Here is a 27,595-nt window from a genome sequence, read left to right as displayed (position 1 = left end):
CATGTACAAATAACAGAGTAAGAGTTTGGGGATTTTAGCCAGTAGTCCCTAGAATTTCTTTTCTCTGGACATTTTTTAAAAATTGATTTTAGAGAGGAGAAGGGAGAGAGAAAGAGAAACACCGATTTGTTGTCCCACTTATTTATGCATTCACTGGTTGATTCCTGTATGTGCCCTGACCAGGGTTCAAACCTGCAACCCTGGTGTATTGGGACGACACTCTAACCAACTGAGCTACCCAGCCAAGGCTAGAAATTGTTTTAAAAGAAGTAAAATAAGTTAGGTCCCAAATGTCAAATAAAAGCAGGATTTCCTGTCTCCTATACTCCTATTTTCAGAAAAAATTCTCTTTGAAAGTTGATTTTCAACACTTTAACTTACTGAAAGACTCCTACTTCTCAGCTTCTTCTTTCAGTCTTTCAACTTTGACCTTCCTGCAGACTCGTATCCCTTCAAACTAAACGGTGGAGGAAGGATAACTTGTAGGGAAGAACGAGACTTTGCTGAACTATGCATGGGTATCATCGGGTGTAGATAAAACCTGGCCTTAATTTCTCAGAGTATTGCAAGATAAACATTTCCTTCCCCAGGGTCCCTCTTAGAAGAGATAGACTTCATTTACGTAAAATAAAACATAGTGAAGGAGGGAACACTGATCTCCAGTGCTGGGATTTCTCTACTTTTTCTGTATTTCTAAGCATTCTGCACAAATTGTGTGTTACTCTTTCAATTAGAAAGAAGAAAAGGCAATATCTCATATTTATTAAATTAACATAAACAGATAAAAATGATAGAACCCAATGCTGATGAGATGTTGGAGGAGTAACTATGTCCTTAGATTGTGCTAGTGGTGTTATAGAATAGTATAATCTTTGCGAACAAGCTGAATATACGTAAGAAGAATGTTTAAAGAATTATATCTTTCAACTATGATAACATCACTTCAGCAATACAGTCCCCCTTCCCAAATTAAAAAAAAAAAAATTCTGCCAAGATGCTTAGAGCTTTTTTATTAGGCTAAAAAAGAACCTAATTACTGAGGAATGATTAAACAGTATAATGAAATACCATGTTGCCATAAAAGGATAACTACATGAACTAGGAAGATACTCTGAAAGGTGTACGTAAAAAAAGACCAAACAAAAGATAGAGCACATAAAACAGTGAGTACACAGAGACTAAAACCATGTAAAAACTAGTTATGTAATGATAAGGATATTATTGTGCACAACTGATGAAGGTTACTCTTTTTTCCTGGTTTACTTGGCTTTTTCTTCCCCTTTCTGGGGGGCATGAGTGGGGGTGTGTGTGTGTGTGTGTGTGTGTGTGATCCTTCAGATGACTATTTCATTTATGTAAGAAAAACAAACTCCCCAAACCCATAAGCTTCTAACTCAAGAGTTTTGGTACAAATCTCCTGTATTGCAATGTATTTCTCTTCTTCATTGCCCTGATGTTTTTATTCAGACTATAAAATGCAAGAAGAGGAAAGATAGCTAAATTCTCTGAGAATAGAGCTGTTGATGTGTTTTAATTTTTTCCCAGTTTTCTTTGGTTTCAAAGATGTATAAGGCCATGGCCAGTTGCTTTTATCCAATAAACCATTATTATAATATTCATGAAGATAGTGTTATATGGTAGAAAGGGTATTACGCAATTTCAGTCTTTGTTCTGATATTAATTAGCCACATGACATTGTGTATATCAGTTAGCTCCTCTGACCTTGGCTGTTTCCTTCTGTACAATATGGATTTTAATATCTTAACTGCCTGAGAGCAGTGAGCTGGATTAAATAACCTCTTACAGTCCCTTATAGTACTTGGATTTACGCCAATGATCTTGATAGGGACTTCTCACTCATTGTAGACCATTGATAAGTTAGAAGGCTAGAGAAAATGACTAATACATTCATGCAGAAACACACCTATGTTGTCTAATCCAGGATTAAGTCCCATAGCAAGAGACAAATGTGGTAATATTTGGGGGGAAATGATGTCTTCCTGGCCCCTCCAAACTCTAATGTAGCCAGCATTGCTTAGAGAATGTTCCAGTCCCCTGCTATTATTTTTCAACATGTTTTATTGTAATGAATCCAGTTGGAAACCGGTTTAGTATTTAGTTGCCATGAAAGTAAGCAGAAAAGAGATGACTGGTCTCCAGCTAGCACATCAAGGACAGCCATTTAGGGCAAAAAAGACAGAATTCCTTGACTGGCAACTTTATACCTGGATCCATTATTGTCTTACCACAAAAGGCCAGTTACTCACAGTTACTGTTTAGGGGTAAACAAAACTTATGGATACTGGTATGAGGTCTTTATGAGAAATGATCCACTATAGGGAAAAGTTATCCTTACTTTTATTTGAAATCATAGAAGGAGCTATAAACTATAGGTGAATATAATAAATTAGCAAAAATTTAGTTTTAATAGGATATATGAGGAAGACTGCAATGACAGAAAAACATAATTCTTGTGTTAATTTAACAAAACCAGTTATCCATACTGAAAGCACTAGCAATGTATCTAATGGAGGTGTAATGTTGGATCAATTTAAGATTTATAATTCTCAATAAGCAAAGTGAAGACATACACTTCTGCATCAGGGCAACGTAAGTGATGTTGGCTGATGTTCAAATCCCTTTCCTCTCTAAGCTTATCTTAAAATTATGATTTAAAAACGTGCAATTAACACCCATGACAAACATTCTCAGAATTATATTCTTCTTAGAACTTAATTCTAAATAATTTACTCGAGACAATAAGAAAACAGAAGAAAAATCTTACTAAGATAACATTAAGTAGATAAGGGAACACATGCAATTATTAACCATGAAGGGAGAAAATAAAATGTTATGGATATTTTGATAACAGTGTAGAGATTCCCTATGGACACCTACACATTCTTCAAGAAGGCAAACATAAATCGTTTCTTTGATGCAGATTATGGATCCACCAGCTACGGATAAAATATCTGGTAAACACAGATCAGACCTTAGCTTAGCCTCCTTATTTTCTCAAGGGCTCGCTCCACTACACCAGCCCGTAGGCACTGCTATGTGTCAGTGTTATGTAAAGGTAAACAAAATACAAAGTGTCACTTCCAGGAACTTACAAGAAGGAAAACCACAAAAATGTTGGACTGTTTAAAGAAGGACAGTTATACTCATATTAACAAGTGAAATCTGTGTTGGCACTTTGATGCTAGCCATTAATATAATGATCCTGGTGATAAAAGGAACAGAAATTCTAAGGGAAATTCATTGGGTTTAAAAGTCTAAGGGAAGAGAAGTGGCAAAGAAGTGAAAAGAGGTTGGGATAAGGGAAACCTCCATTTTTATTTCAGATACTTCTATTTTAGCTGAACGAACTGTTTACCTTTGTAATATAAAACAAGTTAACACAATTAAAATATGACTAATTAGAAGCATTAAGATATACCATGTATAAAATATGGGAAAAAAAGGGAAAGAAAAAATTTTTCTAAATAGCTTGAATTCTATTCACTTATCATTGCCTTATCATTACTGCCTCCTATCCCTGGTTGGTTCCTAAAGAGTAAGCAGTGTATGTTTATGTATTTTAGAAAATAGGGATTTTTTTTTTTTGCAAGGAGGCATTAGTTTTTCTTATCTCCTTTTCTACTTCCTTTATCTAATTACTCTCCTAGAAGATGGAAATGCTCCCTAGAAGAAGCAGTGGTCAGAACCAGTGTAAAAGAATCAAGGGATATCCATATTCCAGCCTTATTTTCTTATATTACACTTAATTGGTTCAATCGTGATCCAAGCAAAAGTCAATAGTTTAAATAGGTTATGAAGGTAGAAATATACCATCCAAATATTTGGTCTTTAATCTCTTATCCAATGATTTGTGTGAACCAAATATGTTAGGAAATAAACAGAAAAAAACTGAAACTTAAGGAACTTGTCACATGCTCCCTACCTTTCTTTATTATTCCTGGCCATGGAAGAAGAAGTTTTTAATTTTTGAATAACCTCATCCTGGCCTCTAAAGATTATGCATTCAAATGTCAACATGACAGTAACTGAATATTGGTTATAACTAGTTGATCAGCTATCTTTTTAATAAAAACGTGCCCGTAATAGTCACCCAAGCTATGTAAAACAAAGATCAACATATACATGAACTTAGGGATGCTAAGCCACATTCTATGTATGTCACTAGAGGGTTTCTTTTTCCTAGTAATGATGAGAGGTTACGCTAATCTCTCCATCACTCATTTGCTCATTGTCATTAGAACCATCATGTCCAACTAAACCATCTGACAATAACCTATCCACTAAAGGTAGAGAATAAGTCAGAAGTAATTTTCAATTGATTCTTCCTATTATAAATTGAGTTCTAAGCTTATTTTCCTCCTCTTATTAAGTAAACACTAAGAGTCAAATCATTGTGCTGACTAGAGAAGGAAAACATCATCATTTTAAAAGAAATTATAGACTGGAAAGTGTACAAATTTATACCTGACTATTAAAGGAAGCATAACATAAGTACCCAAAAAAGAATAAAAAGAAAATTCTATAGAAGAGTGAGAAGTGGGGTTAATTCACCCGGGAGAAACTGAGGTAAAACTTCATAGTCTTGATAGATCTTGAGGACTAAGATTTCAAAAGGGAACAATTGGGGGACAGACATGAGTACTTTTGAGAATGAAGAGTAATCCAGGGTTTGCTTATAAGATTGGCTATAAGACTGAAAAGGTAAACTGCGTTCAGATTATGGAAGGCTCAGACATTAAATATGGATTAATTTTGAGGTATCAAAAACATCTGATCAAGGGAGTAACATAATTTACAACTATATTTAGAAAAATAAACAGCAACGGTGTGGAGGCTATATGGGAAGAACAAAATGAGACACCAGTAGGGGAGGTTGTAGCAATACTATGGCATTGGGCAGAATGGCCCATGCGTCAGAAATGCGTAGCAGGTAGACTGACTTACATGGCTTAGTAGGTAACTGTGAAGAGGAGGCAAAGAGAAGGAAGAACTGATTCCAAGTTTTATAGACTAGGAGATTTGGTGAATGGTGGTGCTTTAAGGGCCATGATGGGTAAAGCGGCATTTGGTTGGACAGACAATGAATTTTTCTTAGCAGTCTTGAATTGGAGTGCCTAAGGAGCACTCACAGAGAGATGTCTGATCTGGTAGACAACCAGAAATATAAGGCTGAAGCGTGGGTTAAGAGTTCAGGATTAGAATATAGTTCGGATATTCTTTGGAGTCATGGAAAGAGATGAGATTACAGAACGACAGAGAGAGAGGGAAGGAGGAAGGGGGAGAGAGAGAAAGAGAGAAAACAGAACAGGAGGTCAGCCCTGACTGCCGTGGCCCAGTGGGTTGGGTGTCTTCCCACAAACCTCAAAGTTGCTCGTTAGATTCCTGGTCAGAGCACATGTCTGGGTTGCCTGGACGGGGGCATGGGAGAGGCAACCAATCAATGTTTCTCTCTCTCTCTTTTTCTCTCCTTTCCCCTCTCTCTAAAAATAAATTTTTTAAAAAATCTTAAAAATAAAACAGGACGGCAAATAAAAGATAAGGAAGAGAGTGGACAAGAACTGAAACGATCTACAACAAAAGAGAGAAAGAGAGGCTAAGAAAAGTGAAACTCAAGCCAGTTGACTTTGTCTTCTATAAATGACTCTGATAAAAAGATTCAGGAGGACAGAACATTAGACTGTGTATTTCCATTACCTATGAGTTCCCGGACTCTGCTTAGCTGGTTAGTTGAGAGTCAGTCCAGTTCTATAAAATTCAATTATGGCACCCAATATTCACACAATATGTACCCAATCATATTCTTTTATCTCACTGAGGGCCTAATTTGTTAGACAAGAAGTGTATATTCTTACCTGTATACTCTTGCTCCTAAAAAGATTTTTAGTGTCCTTTCTATGTTTCTTAGAGCTACCTTCCAAAGATCCAATTACATGACTTCCTGATTAAAGCCTTACCCATGTTAAAGCTGAAATTATGTTAACAATAACCATAACCTGGTTTCAAGCTGATTAGTTATTCCTAACCTAAAGTAGACAAAATTTTTAACGGTTTGTATTGAAATATTAGACAAAACTTTTTAAAGTAATCTATACTGTTTCCAACATGGATAATGATACTTATTTAGACACAGTTACATAAAACCAAGGGCTATTGTATATTACACTCCCCACGCAGTCCATTAAATGACAAATGATTATCAAGAAATTTAATAAGGCACTTAAAAAAGCCCAGTCTTAGGACAACTATCCACTCCCCTCATCTTCGTAGACCGTTAGCTGCCCAGTGCCTATGAAATTGGGTTGGGGACTCACAATGTTTTATATGAGGAGTTTTTTCTCCACTCTGGCCAGCCACAAAGAGATAGGCTTGTTCTGACCCATCTCCCACCAGGCATTTACAAGAAAAAAGTCTCTCACAAGATCCTTTCACATAATCAGCATTTTTGTTTGCTGCAGTCCCAGTCATTTCCTACCTTAGGCCAGTTTTGACATGCACCACCAGCCTTTGGCACTGACTCTGCATCGTGTGTGCCGGCGGGACACCCGCTGCCCTGCCCCTCCCCAGGGTCTGGGACGAGGAGACGTACAATGGTGCTTTGAGTCACAACAAAGCCCCTTCCTCTCTATTTAGGATTTCTGACATTTTTTCCTTCCACTTAAAATTCTTCTTCCCATTTAAATTTTTAAAAAAATTTTTTATTAAGACCATAAAGAAGAAAGAGGGAGTTGGCAGGCCTAGAGGGACTAAAAGTTGGGAGGGATGAGAGTTTAAGAGTCGTAAGACTGCTTTGTGGTTACATCTCTTGCCAACTGGCTTCAGTGTTAAAATAGAGCTCACACTCATTCACAGAAGAGGGTTCTAGGTTTGAAAAACCTTTAAAAATTCTTCCTACATTCTCAAACGGATGAGCCCTAAAAACTCAAGAACATTTCTAGGCAGGAAAGCTCTAGGAACTGTAAGTTATGGGAAGAGATTGACTAAGTCATCCCCAAATATAATTGAGGATAGGACACTTATCTAATTTTTATCTCAGAAAAAATGCTTCATATGATTACTTCACGAATACAGGGATTTGGGCCAAATATTTAGCTTAAAAAATTCAGCTCTCCCATCTAGATGGAATCTAAAGTAAATGATGGCTTTGCTTCCCATCAGATCTGTTTATTTCATTATAATGACTGTTGTAACAAACCATCCTCATGTACAAAGCCAGATATGCAGGAAAGTATGAGAAAACTGGAAAAATTTACCAGTTCTGCGGCCCCTGGACTGTGTTATAAGTCACCAGCATATGTAACTCATTTTCTAGTTAAGTAATTCCCTCTGGGGACCTGGTCTGCAATCCACACGAAGGATCAAATTTCATTAGCAGTTGTAGGAAAATGCAACCCTGTGCATTTGCAAGTCAAAAATCCTGAAGGCTACAGCTAGTCTGGCTATCTTCATTGATTTTTCCTGGGAGAGGATTTTAGCTGATAGAAAACATTTGTTGGAAGGCACAGATGAGGAAGTTGAGAAAAAGAGAAGGGATTCAGCTAGCAGAGACAACTAAGCCTCAGTCTTAACATTAAACTCTGGCCTTAACACTCAGCCTGCAGCTGTGTCCAAGAGAACGATTCAGCAGTAATTCCACCCCCGAAAGCGACAAATGACAAAAGACACAGGAAGACAAATTAAAAGGGCAAGCGTACAAAAACACACAATCCATCCGTATCAAACTCTGTTCATTTCTAGACATCTACCTGAAGCCCAGTGTGAGCTTGATCTTACATGAAATCAGGTTGGAGGCTCACAAATCTTACCATCTATGCAAATAATTTGAGATTTTTAATTAACTTGTTTCGCTTGATTCAAAAGACATACGACTGCATGTTTGCCACTACTCAAACTGTCTGGATTAGAAACCAGCTTTGTTTATTGACTTGAATTGGCTTTATCAAGTTTTAACTCCCCCCCACCCCCCGCAGTCCTTACCTTGGTCTGAGTTGGTTCGCCTTTCTCAAACATCATCTTCAGCCTGTTCAGCGGAACATTATATTTCTCTATTTTGTTCGCAGCTTCTGTGTTTTCACTGATTTCAGGCTTTCCTACTTCATGCCTGGTTTCGCCTACTAGACAATTTTCCATTTTTTTACTTTCTGTTGAGTGGTCTTTTAGATGCTCACTGTCCTCAATGAGGGGATATGGATGCTGAATATGGGCTTCAGCAGGTGATCCAAGTCTAGGTCTGGGGTGGCCCCGCTCCTCTCGGGCGGCCGGGGCCCCAGGGGCAGAGCCGCTCACCCCTTCAGCGGGAGGGCGGTTGCCTCTGTGCCTGACCTCAGTGCTGCTGTTTCGCAGAGAGTCTGGGAGAGACTCGGCTCCCAGCACTGGGTTCTCCCACTTCTTCTTTAACACAGTCAGGGCTCCCCTTCTAAAGTGCTGGGGGAGATTTTCAGTGTTCTAGAAGAACAAGAAGTAAGTGCCAGTTATAACTTGCCTGCTGAAACATTCAAACATGATGTTCTTTGGAAAAGGAAAGTTAAAACTCCAAGCTGCTCCAGGTCCACTGGCGTTTCAGACAGCTGTGAGCAGTTACAGCCCTGCCACATGGAGGGAAAGCATCCACCCCAGGAGAGGGAGAGGGGAAGAGAGAAAAAGTCAGGAGCTGAAGCAGGAAGTGATAAAACAGGATAGCCTTATAAGGACAAAATGAGAAGAAAGGAGAGCCCAGATCTAATGACAGTTACAGTGGAGACAGGAGATTTTTATCCAAAGATTAATAGGGAAAACGAGGAAGAAAAAGCAAATACCAGGAATTTAAGCACTGTAAACATGCACTAATAAAAGGTCATCATCATAAGCCACAAAATTACACGGTGAATCCAGCTTTTTCTTTCTTATTTTAAAGACAAAGATGCAATATAGCTGAAACGATGCAATATATTAATTGGGGATGGTAGTGGCATCAAGGATTGAAACTATTCGTAGAAATTTAAAGAAGTCATCAGACTTTTACATGTATTTGCATAAATGATATTTCATCATATCTGACATAATTTATGTGCATATAATTTTATTTTTACATAAGAATCCGGTTCTTTTTTTCCTGCTCTTCTTTACATGTTTGTCCATGTGTAAATGCTCAATTTTCAGAAAGTCACTACTTTACAGATCCTTTGGCTGAAAAATTTTCCAGGCTTCATATGAAAACACCAACACCCACTCTCTTGATTGAAGGACGGACACTTAAACATCTAAGAAGAGTTCATTTTTACCTGGGTCAAAATGGAATTTCAAAATATAAGACAGATTGAAATCAACCTGGACACTGTCAATGTTGGTCCACAGTAATAGAGGACACAGCCATGTTTAAATAAAAGTCAGTGTTGTGTAGTCTGAAAGCACTCCTAAAAAGGGCAGCACCCCCTTCCCAACAAACCACAAGCTTCAATACCATCTCCTTGCCCTCCATTTCTTAGTCTGTGACTTACCGGTCTTTCAACTAAGAAAGAAAACACAAACCACCAAGGACTGAAAGACCTCAGGGAATTAAACAGGATTAGCAGCTATATTGGGAATTAAGACTCTGACCCTATAACTCTTCTGAATACACTCTGAGAGCCACTTCGTCAAGTAGCTCCAAGGTTTGAAAACAAGTTACATAAAAACAACTGCTTGGTTTTAGTGTTTAAATCTTAGCTCACAAAATTCATTGGGGTAAGAACGTATGGCCCAGAGAGACACAAGAAGCATGAAAAGTTTTCTTGTTGGGAAAGAAAGAACTTAGGTAACAAACAGCTCCGGAAGCTGGTGCTACCTTAACCGCCGGAGGCAGTCCTGGCTCCATGCTACCTCCTGCCCCACAATGGATGAGTCATCCAGTTTCTGACTTTACCTGCCTTGCCCTTGCCCTGCCCAAGAGGAGCCCTGAGAATCAAAGTGGCATTTTGCCTTGGTAACCGGACACTACTTTTCTCAGAGACATGTCATGTGATCAGTACATATTTATTAACATGGAAAGATGCTCATAAGATACTTTTGAGTGGGAAAGGAGCAAATTATAAGACAACATGATCCCACTTTATAATACACATGTATATTTATAAATGTAAGCACAGCAAAGTATTCTGGAAGAAAAAAATTTCAGGATATTAATGGGTTACTCTTGAATTATGGATTTTGGGCATTTGTATTTTATTTTTATTTTTTAAAGATTTTATTTATTTACTTTTAGAGAGGGAAGAAGGAAGGGAGAGAGGGAGAGAGATATCAATGTGTGAGAGATGCCCCCAACTGGGGACCTGGCCCACAACCCAGGGACGTGCCCTGGCTGGGAACGGAACTGGCAGACTTTCGGTTTGCAGGCCAGTGCTCAATCCACTGAGCCACACCAGCCAGGGCTATATTTTCTTTTTGTAATAAATACGTATTCACTGTGTAATAAAATAAATACAAAAATAAAATCACACATCTTCATATTACATAAAAGCTTCTACAGAATATTAAATAATTTTGATGTCACTGTAAGTGGCTTGAAAATTGCTCTTTCTCCTTTACCTGTGATGACCAGGAAGGGAGAGGTGTGCGACAGAATACCAGCAGGGTCCCAAACAAGGGCCTGGGTGGGGGACATCCCTTAGGGGGCATTGTAAGGAGGAGTAATGTGCTCTTTTATTAAAAGGAGCACTTAGGGATACAAGTTCAAAAGCCTGGAGCGGAGACAGACAGGGGCAGGGCAGGGCTGTGTGGTCTGACGGCATTAAAGGCCCAGCACCCGTCAGTCATTCCGGCAGCACTTCCCGGGCCATGCCAGCTGTCCAGGACTTCGGGGCCTGAGCAAGCGAAGATGGGGAAGAATCAGAGGCTACAGTCTTGCTGAGGAACAAAGAGATGCAAGGAAGCACTAAACAGAAACAACAGCTAAGAGCAGTTTGAGCAGCACAGTGAAGAGAGTATTGGTCTGAGATAGCTTGGGTAATCATTAGATAACGGATTAAGGGTCACTTATATTTTCTTCTCTTGATCTGTATGTTCTACAATAAACAGGTATTACTTGTATAATCCAGCTCCACCCAGCCAAGTGACTTTGGGAAAGTTTCTTTATTTCTGGAAACTATCAATACCACACAGGGCTACTGTGGAGACTAGATAAATGAGACTATATTAAAGCATGTTATGTAGTATTTGACATAAATAGGCACTCAGTAAGTGGTGAGAACTATTAAAAGGGGATCGTTACTACTCCTGAAGTCATACCACACAGTGGTGATCAGCCACAGTCCCCCGTCGTCTCCCAAATTCCGAACTTGGGTTAAAGTCTCGTACTCTTCTTTCTACTCTCTCTTGAGTCTCTACTTTTCTACAGTTAAGGTGTGGTGCATAAAATAAGTTAAAATTCTAGTTGATGTCATCTGTATCAAGGTTTTAACTTTTTCTCCAATATTTTTCTTTTATTTGAAAAATTAGCCAGTGTGAAGTCAAAGATGCTGCAAGTTTTCAAGGGCTCCGTTGGTTGCTATACTACTATAACTTCCTTTGTCAAAGTGACATCCAGCACACTGTTCATTCTACTCAGCAAAGCTGAGAATCTTGGCAGGTTTGCCTCTGGACCATAACTGGCTGCCTGAATCCAGATCAGGAACACCATGGAAATGCAACATAGCATCCTTTCTGCAGGAGCATTTGACTTGGATCTAGGACAAGTCCTTGCTCTGTCACTCTGAGATGTATGACCTTGAATAAATCCCTATCCCTCTTTGGTTCTCAGTTGTCCCACCTATAAAATGAAGAGGCTGGGTCTAATGAGCTTTAATGTTGAAATTGGCAGGGGGATCTTCATATCCAAAGCAGGTGGATGTTTGGTAGGGTACAGCAGGGGGATTGGAAGCATGGACTATCTGGATGTACAGCCTCCAAGGAAGGGAAGAAGTTCCTAGGCCGAGAGCTTCTCAGAAAAGTGGTCATCAGTCATTTTGGAGATGACTGTCCAAACAGCACAGATTTCAAGAAGTAGCATAATCCAGCTTGCAGAGAACCTGAAAATGTAACTGACAGCGGTGTTAATGGTCTGTGTGTTTGAGTCGTAAGATGAAAGTGGAAGAGGAAGAGAAAAGGAGGAGTGAATTTTGGGGTGAATTTAGGCTGTCCCACTCTTTGCTAAAGGAACAAATTCACCCACTTGCTCCTGATGTTTCTCTGACTTGCTTTCCAGGGTAGAATGTTTAAGTATTCTTTCACCTGGTCAGTCACTGCTATAAATATGTACGGGCATTTCTTCCTGTTCTTCAGGAGACAATTCAGACTTCTTACAAGTCTGGTGGGCCTTAAAAGCAACCCTCTGTCATTAGTGGAGAAACCGATGAGCTCTGAATAAAGTCTGTAGTTTAGTGAATAGTGTTGCACAAATGTTAATTTCTTAGGTTTTGATAAAGGCACCATAGTTATATAAAATGTTAACATTGGGGAAGCTAGGTGGGTGGAGGTATATGGGAACTCCTTGTACTATCTTAGTAACTCCATTGTAAATTCAATGTTATTTCAGAATAAAAAGTTTGTTAAAAAAATAGCAACCCTCCCTCAACTTTGTCTTCCTCTAGTTATTGCTGTCTCTTGCATCTCACAGCGAAGGGTCTTGAAAGCACAAGACCTGCAGTTGCCACTCATACTTGATTACTTTCCATTCACTCTGACTGTACTTCCAAAACACTTCTGAAGTAGCACCTATCAAGATCACAAAGTACCACTTTAAAATTTTCATTTGGTTATCTTATTTTTAACTTATTATTTTTCTCACTTAGAAAAGTAATAAAAAATTTATTGGAAAGAAAAAGTCACAATCAATAAAGGAATGGATACATATCCTGAATACGTGCTATAATATTCCCTGTTTGACACCCCCACCTTTCCCAGTCACTATATCCTCTGCCAAAAGTTTGGTGCACAGATTCTCAGTTTTCCCATTACTTTTATACACTATATCTTTTCTATAAACTCATACTATACTTACTGTTCTGTACCTTGCTTTAATCGTTTAATGTGCTTTTGATATCTGTCCATATCAATATATGAAACATTAACTATATAATACTATATATATTACAATATACAACACAATATACTACTATATTGAATGTATGTACCATAGTTTTCCATTCCTCCAAAGATAAATATCTGCATTATTTCAAACTTTTCAGTATTACAAAAAATCCTGCAAAAAGTATCCTTTTATTTTATTTTGCTTGTGAGTTTTTATCAATAATTCCTGGAAGTAGAAATGCTGGATCAATGGGTGTAAAATATATTTAATATTTTAATAGGTATTGCCTAACTGACTTCTCACTAACAGTGTGTGAGTTCATATTTCTTCACATACCAAATACTATCCTTAAAAAATCTGCCAACTATTTACAATTTATATTTCATGATTACTTCAATTTATATTTCTTTGATTGCTAGCAAGGCTAAGCATTTTTTCATGTTTATTGTTCCTTCTTTAATTACCCTTCACATCCTTTGACCTCAACTGCCAAGTGCAATGGACGCTTCCACTTTATTTTATTTGATCTTTCTATAGCATTTGACATTGCTGACCACTCGCAGCTTTTCAGCATTCATTCCTCCCATGGTTTATGTGACACCCCCTTTTCCTAGATTTTTTTCCATTTCTCTGACCACTCTTCAGTTTTCTTTGTCAGTTTCTCTTCCTCAGTTCCTTCCTTCTATGGCGGGGCCCCATGAGGCTCTGCCTTAAGTCTTTTTCTTTGCTCACTGTACATACCCTCTGTAGGTGATCCCCACGTGCTGTCTGTTGGTGACTCATAACCCATAACTCTAGCCAGAATCTCTCCTGACCCACTAATTCTCCTGGAAATCCTACAGGCATCTTATACTCAATCTTGTCTAAGGCTGAGAAGTCTCTCCTCTCCTTCCTTTATTCCTCATCTTTTAATCTGTTTCTTTCTCTGAATTCTCCATCTTGATGAATGTGACAATTATCTTTTCAACTGTCAAAGGTACTTGTTCTCTTATACCTCCACATTGCACCTGTGCTGCTTCCTCGGCCACTCATCCGTCCCCTAAGCCCCCAAAGCTAATTCCTACTTGTCCTTTGGTCTCAGTCAGGCACCGCTTCTGGAAGCCTTCCTTGACATGGCACAGCCCAGGTTGTGAGTCTCTCCTAAATTCAACCCCAGCACCTTGAGTATTTCTTTCCTTTTTAAAAAATGTTGTGGGGTTGGTTTGTTTCTTAAGATTTAATTTATCTATTTTTAGAGAGCGGATAAAAGAGGGGGAGAAACATCTATTGGTTGCCTCCCACACTTGCCCAGATTGGGGACTGAACCTGCAACCCAAGCATGTGCTCTGACCCAGAAGTACACCAGCGACCTTTTGCTTTGTGGGAAGAGGCCCAACCAATTGAGCCACACTGGTTAGGGCTGGAGTATTTCTTTAATGTGGTACTTATCACATTAGGATTGTAAATTCTATTCTCCAGACTCTGAACAGTCCCTTGGTGGCAGGGGCCACATCTCATTCCTCTACACCCTTAGCACCTCGTACGGAAGAGATGCTCCATAAATGTTTGTCTATACTCATGCTGTCAACTTCTGTCACCCTACTCTCTTGAACCTAGTTCAATCAAGCCTTTATCCTATCACTCCCAAACAGCACAAGATGTCCAATAACTTTCATGTGTTCAAATCCAATGGTCAATTGTCAGCCTATCTGTGTGTTTGACTCTGCTGAGAACTCTCCTTTTAGAAACACATTATTCACTTGCCTTCTGACATTCTCTTATTTCACTGCTATTTCACCAGTCGCGCGCTCTCAGTTTCCTTTGCTGGTTCCTCTTTATCTCTGCAACCTTTAAACACTAAGGTGCCCTTGAGCTTAGTCCTCAAAACATTTTTCTAGCTACACTTACTCCCTTAGGTAACCTCGTGCATCTCACGTCTTTAAATACCCCTGACACTTTGATACATAGCTCATCATGTCCAGTCCGGATCTCTTCCAATTCTAGATTTGTACATACGAGTTCCTATTTGACATCTTCACTTAGATATCTTAATAAAAATTTTTACATTTAATATGTCCAGAGCTGAGCTTCTACTATTTCTTCTTCTCTAAACCTGCTTTTACTCGAGTCTACCTCATCTCAATTAAAATAATTTTCCCAGGTGTTTGGTCAAAAAACATTGTCGCCATTCTTGATTCTTCTTTTTCTCTATACCTTCAGTATAAATCCTGACCACTGCCCATCACCATTATCATCTTTTGCCTAAATCACTGCAATTGTCTTGTAGTTGGTCACTGTGCTTCTGCCATTGTAGATGTAGCCTCTCCTCTTTTTAAAATTTAATTCAGATCACATCACAGCTTTGCACACAAACCCTTCAAAGGTCCCCATTCAATCAGGGTTAAAGTCCAGGTCCTCACAATGACCCTGTATTGTCTTGTCCTTCCTGTTCCCCAAACACACTAAGAATGTTTCTGCCTCAGGGCCTTTGCATGTGCTCTTTTCTTTTGTCTGAATCATTCTTCTCCCTGGCTCATGGTCTCAGATCTTTGCTCAAATGTCGAGTTATCAGAGGCTTTCCTTGACCACCCTAACACCCTATGTCTCTTATCTACTGCATGTTTCATAGCTCTAATCATCACCTGACACAATAACTTTATTTGTCTGTCTCTTCCACTAGAATGTAAACCCCATGGGTGCAGAGATGTAGCCTGTACGAATGCCTAAAATAGGTGCTCCGTGAATACTTGCTGAATGAATGAACTAAAGGAAACAAGGAAAGAAGGAAGGAGTAAAGTGGGAAATAACAGGCAAGGGAGAGAGAGAAGGAGTAAAAAGAAACCAGCATTTGAGTAAAATGAACGTAGCTTTTTCTTACAATGTACCCAAGGTGATCCATTTTTTGAATTACAGGAAAATTAAGCTAAGGACTCATTTAACATTACCCTTCTTAGAGAGTACAAATTGACAGGGGCATGTTAAATACTAACTTAAATAGGTTAGGTACAGAAAACTCCCAGCGGGATGTTTTTGTAATGCCAGCCAAATTAAAGAATTCTTGCCCAAATATGTTTTTTTTTTCCCTTTCATAAGATTAAATCAAGTAACATTTCAAAAGAACTACACCATACAGCCGAGCTGGAAGCTAGCTGGCAGGGAGAGTAAAGAACGGGGATGAGCAGAGACCTTGTTCTGAGGTTTTAGCCTTTGATGGATCCTGCAGTTAAGAAACTTGCTAACTAGGCTGGGTCAGGAAGTGTGCTTTAAACAAAGAACTTAGAGGATGGCAACAGCTGCACAGCTGCTACCATTTGAATGCAGAGAGGTACAGAAATTCTGGTTGTTTGATTTGGAAAAAAGGATGGCAGCCTAGGAAACCCTGTATCCTAATTTGAGCAGAAGCAGTGAGCCATTTTACTAACCTTAGGCAAAGCGCTTGGCCTTCTGTCCTTCCCTGAACTCAGGAAAGAAAAAGTGGTTCAAAAGGAGAACGTCTGTGAAAAAATAAGACTCCCTGCACCTAAGCCAAGTTCTCCTGAGCAAATGGCTCACAAATCAGAGCAGTTGGCACAAGCGCCCCGCTCAGCTGACAGGGAGCCCAAGCCCTACAGATGCTGCAGGTGGCTGGGCCACACAGGCTCTGCTCCTGAAGTCCCACGTGCCCCGGTGCTCTGAGTACTTACGTTTCTCCTCTTTTCCGTGTTTGCTTCTTCAGCAGCTTTCTGGTACCTTCAGAGAAGGAGGGAAAAATAGAATGTCCTCAAATTAGACTTACATTTTTACTGTTTCAATCTCTAAGAAAACTACTTCTATAAACCTATTTCTGACGGCAATTGTCTTTAACAACTCTATCAGAAGCAGCAGAGAATCCGAGCAGCCCTCACTTCCTGTGCTATTCCTATCGTCTGCTCTGATATAAGAGAGGTGTCCAAGCTGATGTGGCCAAGTGCTGGTAAACAACTGGGTAGAGCAGAAATTCTGGGGTTTAAGTCCCAGTTTCATCACTGATTAACTATGATGTCTGGCAAGTCACTTAACCTCTTTAAGTTTAGTTTCCTTATCTAGAAAATAGCTTTATATAGCTATTTTCAAGGTTGCTGGGGAGACTGAATGAGATCACGTGTGTAAAATTGCCCTGGGATTAGTCAAAGAATATAACATTGCATTATAGCATTGCATTAATCCTAGGATGCACATGTGCCCCACATTAATGCCTTTAAAATCTTTAATTCTTGTCAACCCAGAGACAGTCACATTACTTGTATACGTGTGATTTTGGTCTAAGTATTGGTATTGTCAATTTGGTTCAATTAAATGTATTTGATGGTACTGCATGTTTTAAATGCAACTTAAAATGTCTTTAAAGAGATTATATTATGATTTGGCAGTTAAAGAAAAATTAATTTGCTTTTTTATGTTCATAAAGGGTGGCATGTGAGAAAAGTTTATGTGTTCATCCTTTTAATTAGCAGTGTTTTTTCATAGTGATGCATAAAATAGTGGCACAGCCTAAAGTCAATGGATCTTACTTTTATCACTTTCTTTTATCATTTTTATTCCTGGGATCAGAAGATCCTGAGAAACAACTGAAGTCCCAGGGCTTTCCAGGGGGATCAGGTTTTCTCCATTTGAAGACACATAACACCTGCGAGGCCCAGGAAGCAGCAAATCTCCAAGACCACCCAGAGCAACCGTAAGCTGGCTTCCTCAGAGCCCCTGAGTTAGGTACTCACTGAAGGAGACACCATCACTTGGCAAATCCCCATCAAGTGCCTCTCCTTGGGTCTGCTCGCCTAGAACTCAGCACCAACCCAACCCCAGAAAAGGGCATGTTTAAAGGGCAGCTTTTTCTCTGCCTTAAGGTAGAATTTCAGAATTCACAAGACACTCAGGGAAGGAAAAGGAGGTGAGAGACAAAGAGCAGTATGGGAAACAGTCCATTTATTATTTTATTTTATTTTTTTAAATTTCATTTTATGCACAGAGCTAGCCATTCTGCAGTAAGGTAGATGTCTCGAACGACCCATTCATGGTAGGTTCACTTAGTCCAACTTAATGAAGTCTATCTCCGTGCTGTACTGGCGGCAACACTGGCGGCACAGACTGAGGCCATACTCCCGAATCAGGCTGGCCGGTTTGAGCAGGCGCCGCGAGAGCGAGAACGAGAACGCTGGCTGAGTTTTTTCGGATGGCTCCAGCAGAGATGCTGGTGACCCATCTTGTTCTCTCTGATGCAACGAAGCAAAAGGAAACGAGCTGGCGCACGCGTGCGTTCTTGAAATTGGGAGGGGGGGCGGGGCGGCAAGAGTCCATTTCTCGACCAAAACCAAGGTTCAATTCATAAATACCTTCAGAAGCTCAGAACTTTCTCAGTACTGTGTTAAATAGAATAACCTTATACAAAATAGAGGCCAGAAATAAATCCTGATTCTCCCTCCACTGCTTACCTGCTATGTAACCTGGGTTATATCACTTCATTTACTGGCCTCACTTACAAAATTGTGACTATGTGAGGGGATTTCTAAGGTCTCTTCCATTCCTACCTGTTTAAATTTTAACAATCAGATATTAATAAGTATCTTATTCACCAGTTGGGTATTACTCTGCAACTGAGCAGAGCTTTCTGTAGGACAGGGTGAAAAAAACTTCCAAAAATTTCTGGGATTTCATTGAACATAAATGGGTGATGAAAGAAAATGGAATTTTCTTTCCATTTTCCACTTTCACTTCCACTTACAAGTGCTGTAAGTCAACCAACAAGCTGGAAAGATATTTGCAACTTACATTACAGACAAATGGTTGATTTCCCTAAAATACAAAGAACTCTTACAAATTAATAAGAAAACGACAAACAACTTAATAGAAAAGTAGCCATGAATATAAACATAGAGTTCACAGAAAAGAACACCAAATGGCTCTTAAACAAACAAAAAGAATGTTCAATCTCAAAATGATAATTCAAACAACACTAAGAATATATTTTACCTATCAAGTAGGAAGTTTTTTGAAAAGCTAATATACATAAATTAATAAAGCCTCTATAAAGGAACTTTGTCAATTTTACAAAAATTACAAAAGCATAAGCATTATGATTCAAAAATTGTTCCCAGAATTTGTTCTATTGATATACTCACACAAGCAAAAATGACTTTTACATTAGGTTATTTGTGATAGCATTAATTGTAATAGCAAAAGACTAAAAACAACATGAGTGTCCCTTCCACAGAAGACTGGTTAATAAATTATAATGTGTATATATAAATTCATATACACATTATACATATATGTAATGGAATACTATGCAGCTATTAAAAAAAACAATGGGATGGTTGTAATGTTTGCACAACAATATGAATGTTCTTAGTGCCACTGAACTGTACACTTTAAAGTGGTTAGGCCTTGACTGGTGTGGCTCAGTTGGCTGGGTGCAGTCCTGCAAAGCTAAAGTTCTCAGGTTCGATTCCAGTCAAGGCACAGGCCTGGGTTGTGGGTTTGGTCCCTGGGGGGCACATACAGAAGGAAGCCAATTGATGTTTGTCTCTCATATCAGTGTGTCTGTTCCTTCCTTTCTCCCCCCCACTTCTCTGTAAAAATAAATAAACAAAATCCCGTCCTCTCTCTCTAAAAATAAATACACAGAATCTTTTCTTAATAAGTAGTTAAATAAAGAAGTGGTTAAAATGGTAAATTATGTTATGTGTATTTGACCACAGTTAAAAAAAAAAATCCCAGTGTAGTATTGGCCTAAATATAGACATACGAATAAACCCTCACATATATGGTCAAAGAATTTTTGACAAAGGTGCCAAGACCACATAATGAAGAAAGGACAGTCTTTTCACCAAATGGTGTTGGAAAAGTATATATCCGCATGCAAAAATATGAAGTTGGACCCTTATACCAGCGATTTTCACCCGTCTGTTAGAGCACACTGGTGCGCCACAAGACCTTTTTAAAAAATGCAATACCTGACTATTTAGTCAGGGGCATTGACCTCTTCCCTTAGACCGCCAGATAAAAAAATGACAACAGCCAACATAACAATAGCTATTCCCATGTGAATGAATCAAAATTATACCTATTTTTTATCAGATTGACAGAAAACATGTATTTTTTGGTGTGCCACCAAATTTTAGTAAGTAGTTTATGTGTGCCATAAGATGAAAAAGGTTGAAAATTGCTGCCTTATACCATATATAAAAATTCAGTCAAAATGGATTAAAAACCTAAGTGTAAGAGCTAAACTATAAAAGTCTTAAAAGAAAACAGGGACAAAGATTCATGACATTGGATTCCGCCATGATTTCTTGGAATGACACCAAAAGCACAGGCAACAGAAGAATACACAGATAAACTGGACTGCAACAATGTCTGACCATCGAAGGCCACTATCAACAGGTGGTAAAGGCAACCCATGGAGTAGAAGAAAATATTTGCAAATCATACATCTGATAAGGGATTGACATCTAAAACATACATCTTTAAAAAAATAACAAACATGGAATAATATTGAACATACTATTCTGCCTCTTCCTTTGTCCATTTTAGAACAGCTAAAGTTTTCATTTAAGATGCTCTAAGAACTAGGGAAAAAGTAGTGAGAGAAATAACTAAAAGAGACACAGGTCCTGCTCTCAGACAGCTTACAGTTTAGATATTAAATATATAAGCACACAAATATATATATTTACACATATATGCATATACACATACACACAATATATATAGTGATAAATCCTTCAAAGAAAAAGAATAGGGTATTGTTAATTAACCTAACAAAGGAACCAAACTGAAAGGGCAGGGCGTATTCTGTGTATGAAAGAAATGACCTTTAGCCTGAGATCTGAAGTTTGACCGGAAGGAGTTAGCCAGGCAAAACGAGGTGAGAAAAGCATTCCAGGCACAGAAAAATAGCACGCACAACGGCCCCAAGGCAAGAAAGCGTCTCCTGTGTATAAGGTACACAAAGAACTCCAGTGTTGCTGAAGTGCGCTGAGAAAGGGGGAGGGCAGGAGATGATGCTGGGAGGCAGGGGCTTTGCGGTCCATGCTAAGGGTTTTGAATCAAATCCTAGGTACAATGAATGGCCATTGACCCAATTCATGTTTTTAAAAGAGCTCTCTGGATGCCGTGTGGAGAACAGGCTGGAGGGGGCTGAGGATGGAGGTGGCATTAGTGAGAGGTGATGCTGGCTTGGCCCAGGGTGGTGGCCTTGGAGATAGTGGAAACTGAATAGATCTGAGATATATTTCAGAGGTAGAATCAACAGGATTGGTAATTAGAGGAAGGGGAAGAAGAAGTTATGAATGATTCCCAGGTTTCTGGCAGCTGAGTCAATGAAAGTACTGTTTACTGGGTTGGGGAATTCTGAAGGAGGACAGAGTTTGCAGATGGGGAAGATCAAGAGGTCAGTTTTAGCCATGTTAATTAGATCATCCATTTGGTGGTGGCAATAATTAGATACATGTGTCTAGCGCTCAGAAGAGATATCTGAGCTAATACTATAAATTTAGCACTTGTCTGCCCATGGATGGTATTTAAGCATGGGAGGTATATGATATCGCTTGCAGAGTGTATAGTGCAAGAAAAGGCCCAGAACTCGGTCCTGGAGACGCTGGCATTTAGCAGTCAGACGAGGAAGAAGAGGTGATAAGAGAGAATGGCAAGGAACAGACAGAGGGGTAGGAGGAAAACCAGGAGACTGCCAGTGAAGTCAAAGGAAGAAAAAATGTGGGAAGGAAGTGGCGAGAAGCCATGTAAGACAAAGGCTAACAGACACCTTGACTGAGCAACACAGAAGCCCTTGGTTACCCTGAGAACCCTCTTCCATTATAAATATAATTAATTTACCCATATTCCTTTTAATGGGCATTTGGATTCTTTCTAGTTTTCTACCATTATAAATAGTGCTCTGGTGAATGTCCTTGTACGTACGTTTTTTCCCCACTATATCTGTCTGAGAGACTCCCTAAAAATGGAGATGCAGAAACACAGTGGATTATAGCTAGAAATGGCCTTGATCTTGTGCTTCCACACCCCTTGGTAATCATCTTCGGTATATTACAGCAATAATACAATATATGAAAGCCAGAGCCGAGCAGCAGACGGGTCCATTCTTAGTCAATTATTCTCCAAGGCAAGATATTTACACTGTGGTTAGCTGGGTAAATAAGCTCAGAAGTTCCCTTTACTGTTTTAACAGAAACACAGATTTAAAGAAAGAAAATCAAAATAATTTTCATCTTCAGACCTGACCTTTTAGCACTGAGGCATCTTATATGCAAGAAACGGGTATATATACTGATGGCTATCTTGAATTGTGTTTTGATTGTCCCACTCAAATATCCTCACCCTTTATTTGTAATGAAGTACTTGCTAAACGGTACATAGGCAGGGAGACAGCTTCTACACCACTGCTTTCTTCCAAGCCAGGTCCTTGGCACTTTTACATATTGTACCCTCAGAGTGCTAAGAGGCTCTACAGCACGATACTTCTGAATTCAGTGTTAGACCAGGATTCTGGCCTCAGCCTTTCCTCAAAGGCACTCAGAGCCATTTTTCATTATTCTGACACAAAATGTGAAGGTCATTGACTTGAGGGAGGAGCAGAGGCATTTTCAAGATCCAAAGTTGAAGGGAAAATATTTGCAATGAGACTTCTGTACTTAAAATTTCATCCTGCTTCCCTTCTCAGATTCCCCCCCCCCGCCCCGCCCCGCCTTCAGTCTCCTCTTCTTCACATACTGAATTTAATCTTGCAACTGCTCATTAATGCTCAGCTGTGAGGGGCAGCTGATGGAGGCTGCTAAAATTATCTGGGGAGTAATAACAGCGTCTCAAACTTTTCTAAGGCCAGAAAACAGAGTTCCTGATCCATGACTCTTGCTTTTAGGCCCTCAAATAGAGCAAAAGGAGCACTGGGCCAAAAAGAGAGAATGGAAACTCCCATGTTTTAGGCAATGGTACTTTCTTCTGGCACAATTTCACCACTACAATGTTACAGAGAAGCAAAGAGGTTAACCAGGGAGAACTGAGGGTCATTTTTTTTTTTTCCTGAATGGAGGAAGAACAGTCATAGAAAACTAAATATAAACCCTGTTCTTTCTCGGGACAATGGAATGGGTAAAGTTATAACAAGCGTGGCAAGAGCTGTGACACGGGGAGGGCGCGATGCAGGAGGAGTCTGTGGGCTGTGTTTTGCCGCTCCCTGGGCTGTGGTCCTCCGTCATAATTGCTGGACATCAAGATCATTATCTGTCAGGGGAATGGGATGGTTGGCCAGATCAGTGGTTTTCAAACGCCTTTTGCCGCAGAATCCTCTGTTCAAATGATATCTTATTTAGAACTTAACATATAAAAGGGATCAAAGCAGGACAACTGGGGTGAGAGGGCCTAGGCACAGCCCTTTAGATCTTCCCATTCCCCCTGAATTGTCTCCTGAGGTTCCTCTGAAGAACTCAGTTAAGATAGTTTGCAAACCTCTGGGCTAGATTCCCTTTAATTCCAAAAATATATGAGTCAACAAGGAATCTTCTGCAAAGAAACCGAATTCCACAAGAGAGTCAAATTTTAATCAAGTCAATGGTGAGTGAAATCAAAGGTAGCCCTTCAAATTGATTCATCAACAGGCCCTTCTTTATCTCAAATTTAATAATTTATCCAGTATAGAAGTTTAGTAAAAGAAGACTCTGGAGCTATAAAGCACTCATGAGACACAGGCTCTGGTACTGTAAAAATTACTCTTAGGTACGTATAAATGTAAAATGCACTGTTAACAATGAGAAAAGAAAGCCTGGTGGTCTTTCCTCTGCTCAACTTCTTGGCGGTGGCCTGTGCAGAGGCGGTCTGAGCAGAGAACCGGCACCACACTCTCGGCTGGGATGTTGGGGCTCAACAGTTCAGAGGCGCCCGGGCAGACAACAAACTGTGACAAAAGGTGTGAAGTCTCTCATTAGTATTGACTGGATTCATCACAAATTTACCAAGTCAAGAATTCCAGATAAAGTGTTTCAACCTTCACCTGCCAATCATGGGAAACAGGGTGGGGATCCACAGCACCCTCATGAACTGCACATTGTTACCAGAATAAAAAGTACAAAAAGGCATCCATGTTGGAGAAAAGATGTAATAAAGACGGTTGGATTAGAAAAAGTGTGTATTCCTCAAGTCCACAAGAACATTCCTTAGTGAATGCAAAACTGAAGTGGTTAAACCTCTGACAAGAATAAAGCCCCGGGGGTTGCCACAAGGACTTCCGACAGAGGACAAGGCTCACGCATGCCTCAAGGGCACTGGGAAGTAAGTAGTGCGGTGGCATCTAAGCCTCATGGACCAGGAAGCAATTAAGTCCTAATGCCAGAGCAATTTCAGATTAAAAATTTCAGACTTGAGTTTTTATTTAAAGATGGTGAGAAAGTGTTCTCATTAAAATACATTTTAAGTGCTAGTCATTTTCACTGACAAAAAAAAGTAAAGCCCAGCTAATTCTACAAACATAAGCCAGATTAAGTTTCCTACAAATTTTATACTAGTTTCTTATCAGAAACCTCCTAAGAGTTCCTACAGTCTCTTAACTAGGCTTATATAGGATTTACTAATTCCAAACCCCACAACAGAGAGTGTTTCAAAAATAAAAGAAAATCAGGTCACTGGTTGTTAGAAGTGGACATTCATATATTGACTTGGAGAACACAGTCCTGAAGTCTGCTTGGGTAACAACAGCGAGTGAACCCTAAAAGCCTAAGCAATATCAGCAATATGTGTTCACTGGGTATGAAACCTGGAGAAGAAACCCAGGCTGATCTCCGATTTTCACTGTTTTAAATTCACATTATGCCCTGTCCTACTTCTGCGCCTTACCTTCTGTTGTTCCCCTTCCTCTGCAATGTCACCAGTATCTTCCCAACCAACCAAAGAAAATTCTATTCTCCTTCAAAACCAATTCAATAGGTTCAGGTATATGCATCAGGAGAAAAATACTAGACAGAAACTAGTTAAAATATGAACATGGGCTGGTAACTCTCAACACCTCAGTTTTCTTAACACAGGGATAGTGCCCCTCCTTCATACAATTTTTGTTAGGATTAGAAGTAGTATCTATTTCTATCACGAGTCTAGCACAGTGTGCGGCACGCTGATTCTGATTAATGAGTTCAGGATTTACAGTTTTGCATAGCTGCCATTTGCTCTTATAACCCTCCCGGAGAAAAGACAACCTACTGTGCTATGAGAATTGATCTCTAAGATCCCTTTGCACTTTGTTTCTGAAAAATGAAGGCCCATAACATGAATAGCTTTTTCCAATTTCCTCTCATCAGTGCTACAGCAAGACTCAAATCCCCTATCTTGAGACTTAGCTGGGCTGGACAAGGACAGAATAAAGGAGTGAGGAGGGAACTGAGGAAGGGGTGAGAGTTCACTGACACGACAACTGAGGTAGGCAGGGAAGGAAGCAAAGCCACGAAGGGGGCCGACGTCACGGCCTGGGTGTCCTGGTGTGGCCAACGAGCAGGGTCAGTAGGAACAACACGTGGAAGCACAGGAGGCTCCAAGCAAGGAGTAGGTTTCCAAATGTGCATTTCAGAGAGAGATTCCTGGTGATGATGGGGTGAGGACTGGATACAGGGGCACGAGAGACAACGTGCAGGCTGAAGAAGTGGGGAAGAACAAGGAATTATGAGTCCAGGGTACCAGACAGGTCATTTACGTGAACTGGGGATTCTTTACTGGGGGAATTACTGGCCCCAAGGGACACTTGGAAAAGTGTGGGAATCTTACTGGGGTTTCTTCTCTACCCCCTTTTTCTGTTTTGGTTGTCATAATGTCACGGGCTGCTACCAACATTTAGAGGAAGGAAAGATGATGAATATCCTGCACAAGAAAGATCTGCCTCATCCAAAGTGCTAACAGCACCACCACTGAGAAACACTGAGAAGGGAATGAATCTGGAAGGTAGTGTCCCCACTGAAGGCACCCACTGAAGCAAAGGGGAGGGTAAGAGGAGTATAGCATAATTAGCTGTGAGCCTCAAAGCACAGCTTTAGACCTTCAGAACAAGGCACAAAGGACAAGGGATGGGAAACAGGAGAGACGTAGGGGAGTAGCATCCCTGACTCCTGGTCCCAGTATATTTCAGGGAAGCATGTGCAGAAAGAGCAGGCAGGCACTGCTCAGAGACAGAACGCACATCAAGGGAAGCCACATTCAGCTGAAGAGAGGTGGGGCTAGGAAGGGTGAAAAGGATAAGAATGTGAAGAAGTTTCTCTATAGAACAGGGAGTTTCCAAGTCCCATTAATCACATCTCAACACCGTCTCAGATCCTTCCCTTCCTTTCCATTCCTACTGCCCTCCACCCTCAATAGCTTTCACTTGGGTTCTCAAGGGAGTCCCATGACTTGTCTCCATGCTGTCGATCTCTCACCTTTCCAGTACACCTTTCACACCTTTGCCAGAAGCATCTTTCTGAAATGCAAGTCTGATCATGTCATCCTCCCTGCATGAAACCCTTCAATTGTTTCCATTGTTCTTCTAACTGAATCCTAAACTTAGCAGGGCATCCGAGGCCTTCCATCATATGGCCCTAACTGAACTGTACCAGTCCCTTCTTCCCTCTGTATTTCTCCATGTCAGACTGCTTGCTTTCCTATTTCTTTTATTCATGTTCTACTTCCACAGTCCTCTGCCTGAACCTGTTGTTCTGCTTTATGTTCAAGTTCACAAGCCCCTCTCTTCTACTACCAGTGCTTCCTAAATTTTCATGAAGGTAAAAAATCACCTGGAATACTTGTTAAAAACACAAATTCCTGGGCTCCATCCCAGACGTATCGAATCAGAATCTTTAGGGGGGAGGGGGAGGCAGGGAAGTCATATAGGATGGTTTTAAATCATGTCCAAAACAATCTTTGACATTCCTTTCATCAAAAAGTAGTCAAACGCCCCTCCGTATGAATATGAACCAGCCTTAGTGACTTGCTTGTAATGAAGAGAATGTGGCAAAAGTGTATAACTTCTGAGGCTAGGTCATAAAAGACAATGCATTTTCTGCCCCTGACTCCCTTCCTCCTTTGTTCCCTCCCTCCCTCTGTGTCTGGACGTTTGCCCTTGGAATGCAGCCAACCAAGCCAAGCAGCCACATGGAAAAGCATGTGTAGGTGATCTGAGCAGGGCCCCAGCTGAGAGTCCAGATGACTGAGGGAATCAGCCGCCTCCCTTGTGAGCTGAGTGAGCCTTTAGACAAAACTATGGCCCCCAGTCTTTGGGGACCCTGGCTGATGCTGAGGGGAGCAGAGGCAAGCTCTGCCCAAATTGGAGATTAATACGCAAAATAAATGTTCTCACTGTGTTATGCCACTAAACTTTGAAGATTTTTTTTCATGCAGAATAGATAAGTGCAACACAATATTATTAAGGGGTACCCCATGTGATTCTTAAGATGCAGGAAGTTTGGGGACTCCTTCTACTATATAAAATGAACTGTTAAGTTTCATGAGGTCAGGGATTAAGTCTTAACAGCTTTCCAGATATTGATCCCTTTTTTCCAGAAATATTTTCATTAATTGTTTTTTTATAAGAATAAT

The 27,595-nt window shown here is 40.0% G+C and overlaps 1 protein-coding gene and 2 pseudogenes across 3 annotated transcripts in view; 1 reads left to right on the top strand and 2 right to left on the bottom strand.

Moving 5' to 3' along the window:
- Positions 1-27,595, bottom strand: part of LIMA1 (LIM domain and actin binding 1) — a 77,554-nt gene that overhangs the window by 23,508 nt on the left and 26,451 nt on the right. For all 3 annotated transcript variants that reach the window (XM_054591123.1, XM_054591125.1, XM_054591124.1), the window contains exons 3-4: positions 16,702-16,747; positions 7,996-8,463 (exon numbers count right to left, since the gene is read on the bottom strand). In XM_054591123.1, the coding sequence (XP_054447098.1) occupies positions 7,996-8,463; positions 16,702-16,747 (514 nt within the window). The remainder of the gene's footprint in view (positions 1-7,995; positions 8,464-16,701; positions 16,748-27,595) is intronic.
- Positions 18,061-18,236, bottom strand: LOC129084855 (40S ribosomal protein S29-like; annotated as a pseudogene).
- LOC129085061 (39S ribosomal protein L30, mitochondrial-like) lies at positions 23,189-24,371 on the top strand (annotated as a pseudogene).

The sequence above is a fragment of the Pteronotus mesoamericanus genome, unplaced genomic scaffold (assembly GCF_021234165.1).
Source record: "Pteronotus mesoamericanus isolate MK-2021 breed Mesoamerican mustached bat unplaced genomic scaffold, CSHL_Meso_final scaffold_21, whole genome shotgun sequence".
NCBI lineage: Eukaryota > Metazoa > Chordata > Mammalia > Chiroptera > Mormoopidae > Pteronotus > Pteronotus mesoamericanus.
The sequence above is the reverse complement of the archived record's forward strand: the minus strand, read 5'-3'. Positions and strand labels throughout refer to the sequence as shown.